The sequence below is a fragment of the Protomyctophum bolini genome, assembly GCF_963924005.1.
Source record: "Protomyctophum bolini genome assembly, chromosome: 16".
NCBI classification, from domain to species: Eukaryota; Metazoa; Chordata; class Actinopteri; order Myctophiformes; family Myctophidae; genus Protomyctophum; species Protomyctophum bolini.
In genome coordinates this window covers 14,300,109-14,309,961 of record NC_137877.1, presented here as the reverse complement: position 1 = coordinate 14,309,961, position 9,853 = coordinate 14,300,109, and the positions used below count along the sequence as shown (strand labels likewise).

The following is a 9,853-nucleotide window of genomic DNA, read 5'->3' as shown; positions in this document are numbered from 1 at the left end:
TGTGTGTGTGTGTGTGTGTGTGTGTGTGTGTGTGTGTGTGTGTGTGTGTGTGTGTGTGTGTGTGTACTGCGTTTTTGAGCTCAGCATGTTGTTTGTGTCTGATGGAGAGCAATCATGAACTTATTTATGTACAGTATTTATTCCCCATCAACTGCGTGTGTGTGTGTGTGCGACTGCTTACGTGCATGCCTGAGTAGGCCGGCATGCAGCCGTGTCCTTCTAGTTTCCTATCTAGTGACCTAGATTTGTTGGATGTCTGTGAATGTTTTGGTTCACTAGTGTAGGCACACTTGAGCAAAGGTGGATTGACAATTTCATTGGATTGAAATGCAATCATTATGCTAAAGAGAAATAAAAATAAATACTATTTTGTTTTCTCTTCACAAAGTTTAATATATTCTTGAAAATGCGTTGAAGTCCTCACATTCCATTTTACACAGAGGAGCATTCAACAGAGCAAAAATACACCAGTTACAAGTTGTTACAGCGCACATACTGTACGCTACATTATCCCAATCACTACAGTACAACATTTCCCCTATGCCTCCCCAAACACTCCTTACATACCGTAGAAAAAGATTATTCCATGATTTGGATAGAAGTCTAAATCTTAATCTTGGGCCAATCTGTTAACCAGGGTATGCACCAACCTTAATTAAAAAGAAAGCCCTGCACTGCGCTCTCATATCCACTGGACAAAAAGCTGATAAGCTTTGATAAGCTACTGATAAAAGCTTAGTAGCTTAAGCTACTAAGAAAATGGCCCCATTACAGAAAAACTCATCCTCAACTACCGGTACACTAAAGGTCCCTGCACACGTTTTCGGATATTTAGCTGCTTTAATCCGTCTGTTTTCCGAAAAACGCGTCCAGTGTACAACCACCTTTACACTTCTCCGCTGTCAACTGTTTTTGAGGGGCGCCAGCCGCTAGCCCCGCCAATGTCTGGCTTTTGGAAATTACGTCATATGGCAGCCACGTCTATGGACTTTTTAATGCTTGTTTAGAATACGGTATTTGTTTAAAAGAGTGAGACGCCCCTCACTTCACACAAGTGTAAGGGTTTTTTTTTTCCATTAGGGAATCTAAAAGACCAGAGATATAGCTGAGACCATTGCATCGTGTGGAGTTGTAATTGCTAAAGCTTAAAATACCCCATAGCAGGACCGTGTCACTTTGCCTTTCAAAGAGCAGATCTAAAGGCTTGAATAGCTCTGCTCTTTTGAGGCAGGAGGGAGGACACTGCTGTAGAACATAAAATCAGGCTTTCTTAGCCCATGTTTTCTCCCTCTCCCTGGGCAGCTCGGAGGCCAGCCAGTCCACGGTGCGCCGGTGGGCCTCCTCCCAGGTGAACTTGGGCGCGTAGCCCAGGTCCCTGCGCGCCTTGTGGTAGGAGAAGCTAAAGGGGGTGTTGAGCATGACCAGGAGCTGGCGGTTCAGGGGCGGGGCGATGCGCACCAAGGGTCGCAGCAGCACGCGCAGCGCCTCCAGCAGGAAGCAGATCACGTAGAGGAGCGGCAGGGGCAGCATGTGCTTGTCCTGGATCCGGAATCCCAGCGGCGACATCACCGCGTGGTTGAAGTCGCAGTAGCTGACGGGCGGCGTGTCGTCGGCGACGTAGTAGAAGTTGCCCCCGATCCTGGACCTCTTCCGGGCGTCTCCGAGCCCCCGGGCCGCCTGGAGAGGGGGGGGGGGGGGCATAGGCATATGGAAACAATATTTTTCACAATATCTTTCAAGCAGTATCACGATCCACTATATTGTCACGATTACTAGGGAATATAGGAAACGTTTGGCTGAAAACCGAATATCCGAATATGATTAATATTATATATTTTTTCCTACCATTGCTGTCATGGACGTACCTTAAAAGCTACCTGATTTATGGCAAAATAAATGGTTATGGCAAAACTTAACTTAAATATTATGGGTCCATAAAACATTTATTCAGCTCTTTTGAATGCATTTGAATGCATTAATCGGTTCGGCTCTGTAGAGCCTACAATGTGACGTCATTTGAGGTTCGGGGGGGCGGGTACCGTCCTAAAGTCGGCTCTTCGGTGCTACTGAAAATGTCTGACGAGCCGAAATCTTTTCGGCACTACAGCGCCGAAACAGCGGTAAAATAGGAGTATGGATCGGCCCTTACCTGGAGGTGCGCCAGCGCCACGTTGCCCACGTACACGGGGTTAACGCGGGCCTCCGGCGCCGACATCCTGTACAGGACGTGTTGGTTCCGGACGCCGTCCGCCATGTGTCGCAGGAGGAAGCGGCAGCCCTCTCCGTAGATGTACATGGGCCTGAGGGCCACGGTGGCCAGCCGGCCTCCGTTCTGGAGCACCTCGCCGTGGGCCTGCAATCAGTTGATTTAGTTTTTAGACGGACACCGAGTGGCGCGCTACGAGCTTGTAGGTCTGCTATTTTTGAAAAATCGACAGGATGTCAGGATGTAGAAGACATTTATAGAACCTGATCTCAGGTCAAAGTCAAAGTCATACGATTTGACCCCCCAATCCAACCCTTTGATGCCGAGTGCCAAGCAGGGAGGCATTGGGTCCCATTTTTACAGTCTTTGGTATGACCCGGCCGGGGATCGAACCCCCGACCTCCCAGTTTCAGGGCGGACACTCCACTGTCTGGTCAAAATGGGTTAAGGCGTCAGCGACAACACTCGCCTGCAGGGTGAGCTCCTCCGCCTCCTTCTTGGTCCTGCTGTAGGGGAACTTCAGGGAGCAGGTGTAGGCCGTGTCCTCGTCGCCGCCGATGACGGGGTCTCCGTTGGAGTTGGGTCCCGCCACCTCGATGCTGCTGGTGTAGACCAGGGAGACCACGTTCTCCTGGACGCACGCCTCCAGCAGGAGCTTTGTCCCTGGAAGAACATGGAAGGACATGAAGGAACACTGTTTGAACACTTGTTCATGCAACACTGGTGATGCGCCGCATGCGAATTTGAGAATGTAGAAGAATTGTTATTTTTGCTCATGGTTATCTCTCCTAATGGTACCAACATCAATACAGCATGGAATTGTGGACAAAAAAAAGAAAAAACTTTCGTTTTGGGTCTGAGAGACTAAACCTCATCAAATGGTTCTGTGGCTCAAATGCAGAATAAATAATGGGCCCTGGTATCAAAATGGTTGAAAACCACTGAATTAGGCTATGCACAGCTGCGTCTGATGTAGCCTCGGATACCGTAGGCGTTTTGTTTTCACAAGAAACAGAGACGGCTTGGCAAACGTAACGAGACACATTTCCTGGTCTATAGAGTGGATGTGAACTACAGTGCAGAGTATAGGTGGTTGCACACTGGACGCGTTTTTCAGAAAAACGATGGAGAAACGCTGCTAAAATTCCGAAAAACGCGTTCGGTGTGTGGAGACCTTTACAGTCAGTTCTCCGCTTTCCACTCCGCTCTCCGTTTTCTACCAGGGAGATAAGGGGGGCAGGTGCTCAGATCGGTGAACCTGTGTGTCTGTCTGTCTGTCTGTCTGTCTGTCTGTCTGTCTGTCTGTCTGTCTGTCTGTCTGTCATAAACAATTACAGGAAGAAAAGAAAAGTCTAATTCATTCCTGCTGAGCTAAACCAAACTGGTAGGAATGTAACCTGGTGCTGAATATGGTTCTGTTGCGTTCCCTTCCTAAATGGACCCCTACGGCTACGGGTCCATTTGGTTTCATTGTTACGCTCTCTATTGTTAAACATCTGCATTACTTAATTATTTACAAATCTACACAATTAGAGAATGTAGGAATAATTTTTATTTTGATCAATGTTTGCCTGTTATCTCTCCTAATGACGGTAGGCTACCACATCAATACATGGTGGTCCGTGGCTCAAATGCTGAATTCAAAATGAGCCTTGGAATGAAAAGGGCTGAAAGCCACCTAGCTAGAGCAGACCATCTCACAGCTAGGCTACAGATGTAAACTTTTAGTTTTTGTCTTTGGTATAGGGCACATGCATGCACTGTTGCACACAATAGTTGGTTGCGAGGGGCCATCAAATGGCTTGCCTCTCTAAAAGGAGTTAGCAAGGAGGAGGCGTTGTTCCCTTTACCCATCCATGATTGTTGTCTGCTGTGTTGGACAAGTATGCCAACATTATTGTAACGATGTTCTGCCATATATGCACTTTGTAAATGGCTGTTTTCTTCCTGCTTTCTTGTTTGTGTCCTTTGTACAAGGCTTTCTTGTACTTCTGTTTATGTGGACACGCATACATATTTCATATTGTGTGCAAGCAAAGGCGTCTGCTCAATGAAGAAATCAAAGCACTCCACTACTAAAAATAGATATGGGTCATTCATTGGCACTAGTATTTGGGACAGTATGCATTAGTAGATCATTAAATTCCCCCTTAATCTCCCTCTCTTTGCCCACCGCCTTTTTCTTTCTTTCCTGGAAAACAACAAAATGATGGAGCTGCCACAAAAACACAATTCACCCACTGATTTACACCTGTAACCCTGTGGTGTGACAACACAACTCATTTTGATTCTGATCCTGACATTGAGATCCTTAGCCTGTCTTACGAAACGCCCTCCTTCTACAAAAATACATCTTAATTTGGGGGTCCTTGACATTAAAAACACTGAGAACAAATCCTACTACAGTTCATTACCCTTAGACACCACAAGAGGGCCTGGGACTCTTGTTTACTCTCTCCCAGCTATCATTCACAACCAATCAAAACAAAGCCAAAGGAAGGGAACCATTGGCCTGAAATGTAATGTGCCTGGAAGGGCAGTTCTTTAAAATCACACACACAGTCACACACACACACACACACACACACACACACACACACACACACACACACACACACACACACACACACACACACACACGGCGGAGGAAACCATGGAAGGCTCCAACCTGCTCAGTTAGGGGTTCAACACTTCGATACTAAACTCAGGGGGAAGCACGGGATTGACCTGGGACCTTCCGTTTCCCAATCGGCCTTCCTCCCAATGAATACGGAACAAAATGTAAACACACGAGAGACTGGTTGGAATAATGTGTTCCTTCCACGCGCTACGACCAACCCGGGGGAAATTCCCCTGCTGTCAGGTGAAAACAAGCGGCTTGGACTCCATGCATTGACCTTAAGGAAGCATGAGGTCAGTCCGTTGCTCTCCCCAGGTTGGCAGAGGGAGTGAAATGATGAATAATTGTCATTCAAATAACTGTGATTAATTTTCTAATTGCGTTTTTGGCATTAAGTTTGATGGCCGCTAATTGTTTAAACCAGGGTTCCACCGCGCGTAATACGACATACGCGCCTTTTGTTTTATGTGTTTAATTCGTATTTTATTTGGAGGATAATTTTTTTTCTTCTGTTTGCCGTTTAGGCTTTGCACAGGGCAGATTATGACAACGAATACAATACAAACCCGATTACAAAGATGTGCATCTGCTAGTTTTGAACACTTTTGAGTCCTTGAAAAGAAAAATGGAAAACGTTTGAGAACTACTGATTTTAGAAGGCATTTGGCCTCAAGTCTTAATGGTCAATACAGATGAATGGAAACGACTCTGAAGGATTGTGTAAAATAGCTTCAGACGGGCCTATATACTGTATATACTGTATAGTATTACCTTTGACGTTGACCCCGTAGAGCTCGCTGTAGTCCACAGCCCCGGTGACGTCGATGAGAGACGCGATGTGGAAAACGATGGACGCCCCGCGACACGCTCTCCTCAGCACGTCGCTGTCTCTGATGTCTCCTTCGAACGCGCTCACCTTGGTGTCCACTGTACAGTCTACAGTACATACACAAACACAACACATTCACCTTGGTGTCCACTGTACAGTCTACAGTACATACACAAACACAACGCATTCACCTTGGTGTCCACTGTACAGTCTACAGTACATACACAAACACAACACATTCACCTTGGTGTCCACTGTACAGTCTACAGTACATACACAAACACAACACATTCACCTTGGTGTCCACTGTACAGTCTACAGTACATACACAAACGCAACACATTCACCTTGGTGTCCACTGTACAGTCTACAGTACATACACAAACACAACACATTCACCTTGGTGTCCACTGTACAGTCTACAGTACAAACACAAACACAACACATTCACCTTGGTGTCCACTGTACAGTCTACAGTACATACACAAACACAACACACTCACCTTGGTGTCCACTGTACAGTCTACAGTACAAACACAAACACAACACATTCACCTTGGTGTCCACTGTACAGTCTACAGTACAAACACAAACACAACACATTCACCTTGGTGTCCACTGTACAGTCTACTCTACAGTACATACACAAACACAACACATTCACCTTGGTGTCCACTGTACAGTCTACAGTACATACACAAACACAACACATTCACCTTGGTGTCCACTGTACAGTCTGACAAACAACAAATCAACATCGGCAATATAAATGTACTCCATAATAGTGTTAACTACTATAATAACTGTTTCTGACCTCCATATAACTCTCAGAGTGACCAAATGGACCTGAGTTTGAAGGAGTAGTTTACCCATTAAGACCTGATTCCAAATTCCAAATTTGGCCGCGGACACCACCAACTCAAAATTGTTTTTTTCAAGCAAAGATTTGAGTTAAAAATGTTTGCTTTAAAAAAATTATATATTCAAAGATCTGCATACATTTTCATGATTTTTCTTCAGGGCCACACTGCGAGCTTGTATATCTGCTATATTTGAATAGTCAAAGTATACAAATATGGTTAAAGTGGCTACAATTGTAAAGTCACAGTCAGATGGGTTAAAGACAGGTTAGTATAGTTCTACGGTTAGTGAATGATAATTGAAAAGGAAAAGTTTTTTTAAATGTTTTTTGACATTTACCTTCCAGCGTCTTGACATGTTCAGGCGTTACTTGTTTGTCCAGTAGACGGATCTCGGCCAGTCTCTCCTCCTCCAGCAGGAGCTTAACAAGCCTCTGTCCCAGAAATCCACAGGCCCCCGTCACCAGGCACACCTCGCTGCTCAGAGACATGGCTGGCTAAGCCCTTTAGTATTCAGTGCACTCACAACCTCCCTCAGTTTCTTCTGCCTTTATCTGTCCTTTTTTCTGTCTCTGCCTGCCTGCCCCCACTGTCCTTTTTAGCTATGGAAAAATGTGTCAGAAAAGAAGGTGATGTACCTTGATGCTTGAAAAGCTCAATGCACAACTCATAATGGAGTACTGAAAACACCTGGCATGGTCACAACATGTGATGTGGACACGGACTCAGCTTTTCTTTTCCGAATAGAAAATAACTGCTTTTGAAGCAGTCGATGGCTAGGCTTCTGCACGTCTGTGGCACTGCGATTGGAACCTTAAAAACCCTCTTCTTTTTTATAAGTCGCAGATTACTTTGGAAACAAACCCCCCAGATATAACAACAACCCTTTCAGCTCTGAGGGAAAGTGTGAATGACGGGATGGTCTCTGGCACACCAAGATGGAATGTGATGCATTTAGGAGTCAGACAGACACCACAGGGGAGGGGAGGGGAAACATTTTAAATCTGCTATCTCCCAAGGACAGCCTACGTTGGAATAAGTACACAGAGCCTTTGCCCTTTACCCATGGAATAGACCAAGATAACAGCATGCTTCTAAATGGAACAATGATACAGAGTGGAGCTGACAACACAAAATGTAAAGTACTTATGGTAATGTTTGATTTACAGTCTTAATGTAAGATTTTGTATTTGTATAGTCCGGATCTTCAAAAATGATGGGGGGAAATATAGCATGAATGGTACTTCATCTCTTGGCGATATCTTGGCCTTGAACAAAATATAGAATTTAACCACCCTGATTTATAGGTTTAATGCAGGGGTTTTCAACAGGTGGTCCATGGACCACTGGTGGTCCGTGAAGGTATTGCATGTGGTCCCTGACCATGCATTTAGTATTGTAGCAAAGTGAATGTTTTGTATTTTCTTCCACAGAACAATGCACTACTTTTGGCGGACGTGGAAGTGCATAAATGTTATCAGTTACTGGGAAGTCTGAGGTTAAGAAATTCCACAGAAAAGGGAGTTTTCTCATGCAGTCTACCAGCATACCTGATTGAGTCATTATTAGGAAATGTGCCCATTTGCCTGCTCTATCACTATCAGTACTGTATCAGCTAACCTGAGTTTAATGGGAGAATGGATAAAGTAAGAGAAGTGCACCGTGGGATAGGAATAGATCAGTGGTTCTCAAAAGATATACAGTATCTTTTGGCTCTGTACCATTTCAGTTAAATAATGCCTTGGCTTGATACAATTTGTTGCACGTAGTATCGTGCAATGAATGAAATCAAGCCCTTAACAGTCATGATTTAATTTTAATCTTTTTATTAGCTATCAATTAAAATATTTTCTTACATTTGATGTTTAATTTCAATCTTTTTATTAGCTATCGATTCTTAGTCAGGGTGGTGGTCCCCAGGTTGATTCTTAGTCAGGGTGGTGGTCCCCAGGTTGATTCTTAGTCAGGGTGGTGGTCCCCAGGTTGATTCTCAGTCAGGGTGGTGGTCCCCAGGTTGATTCTTAGTCAGGGTGGTGGTCCCCAGGTTGATTCTCAGTCAGGGTGGTGGTCCCCAGGTTGATTCTTAGTCAGGGTGGTGGTCCCCAGGTTGATTCTTAGTCAGGGTGGTGGTCCCCAGGTTGATTCTTAGTCAGAGTGGTGGTCCCCAGGTTGATTCTTAGTCAGAGTGGTGGTCCCCAGGTTGATTCTTAGTCAGAGTGGTGGTCCCCAGGTTGATTCTTAGTCAGAGTGGTGGTCCCCAGGTTGATTCTTAGTCAGGGTGGTGGTCCCCAGGTTGATTCGTAGTCAGGGTGGGGGTCCCCAGGTTGATTCGTAGTCAGGGTGGGGGTCCCCAGGTTGATTCGTAGTCAGGGTGGGGGTCCCCAGGTTGATTCGTAGTCAGAGTGTTGGTCCCCAGGTTGATTCTTAGTCAGAGTGGTGGTCCCTGGTTCACAATCAGTTGAAAACCACTGGTTTAATGGAAGACACCAACAGTTTTTGTCTTCCTGTCTATTGCTTATTCTGAACAGATTGTATGCTTCAGCCCCTTTTTCTTCAAAGTGGCTCGTATAACTGCCAATAGAAGATAAATGTATTTTAGAATAAAACTAGGATAGTGGCTTTGAAATGTAGCGTAGTGTGTCTTTAAAGGATGGAGATACTTTACATCTGCTGGAGCCGTTTTATAAGCTCTCATAAAAAACAGAGTTGTCAGTATAGCTCCAAACTGCACTTGAGTACAAACAGACAGTGTTTGAGTAAATATATTAGGCATGCAACAGTTAATTGAACTCCATCCATCCTCAACCGCTGGATGACGGTGGAACGCGTGTGTCGAATATGAAGTCAGTAGGGCAAACTGTTCTCGAGTTGCACGCATTACAACCGTACACGCACGCACGCACGGAGAGATGTGGCACATTTATAGTAGGATTATTGTGTGTCACTGGTACGGCAAAGTTTAACATTGGTTTAGGTGGTTAATCAGTCGCTTATTAAAAATCAGTTTTTTGCGTCGATTCGTTCATATAAAAAGAAAACATACTTCAAGATTATTCGATTGATCGGAAAAGAAAAACTATACAATATTCGCAACGATTTTTATTTTATTTTATTGCAGCCCAATATGCACTCCTGAGGATGGAACGTACAAGGCTGCATGGTGATGCCAGAGCAGCCAACAAAAAACAAATAACTGTCCACCAAAAGATGTGATGTGTCACGGTTAAGAGCATGTCCCCTCCCCGTTGGTAACGATGAATCACAGCTGGTCATGGTCATATTGTCCCTCCCAGCTAGAGGCCAATGATCCAAATTAATGACCGACATGTTTATCCCAA

At 44.9% G+C, this 9,853-nt stretch overlaps 2 protein-coding genes across 2 annotated transcripts in view; one reads left to right on the top strand and one right to left on the bottom strand.

Moving 5' to 3' along the window:
- popdc2 (popeye domain cAMP effector 2) overlaps nucleotides 1-9,853 on the top strand; it is a 357,428-nt gene that overhangs the window by 33,847 nt on the left and 313,728 nt on the right. The window lies entirely within an intron of this gene.
- On the bottom strand, nucleotides 1,261-7,006 carry hsd3b1 (hydroxy-delta-5-steroid dehydrogenase, 3 beta- and steroid delta-isomerase 1; the record flags this gene model as incomplete). Its single annotated transcript, XM_080785906.1, has 5 exons — nucleotides 1,261-1,677; nucleotides 2,150-2,353; nucleotides 2,676-2,869; nucleotides 5,598-5,762; nucleotides 6,856-7,006. The coding sequence occupies 5 exons, from the start codon at nucleotides 7,004-7,006 to the stop codon at nucleotides 1,261-1,263; spliced, it is 1,131 nt and encodes a 376-aa protein (XP_080642032.1).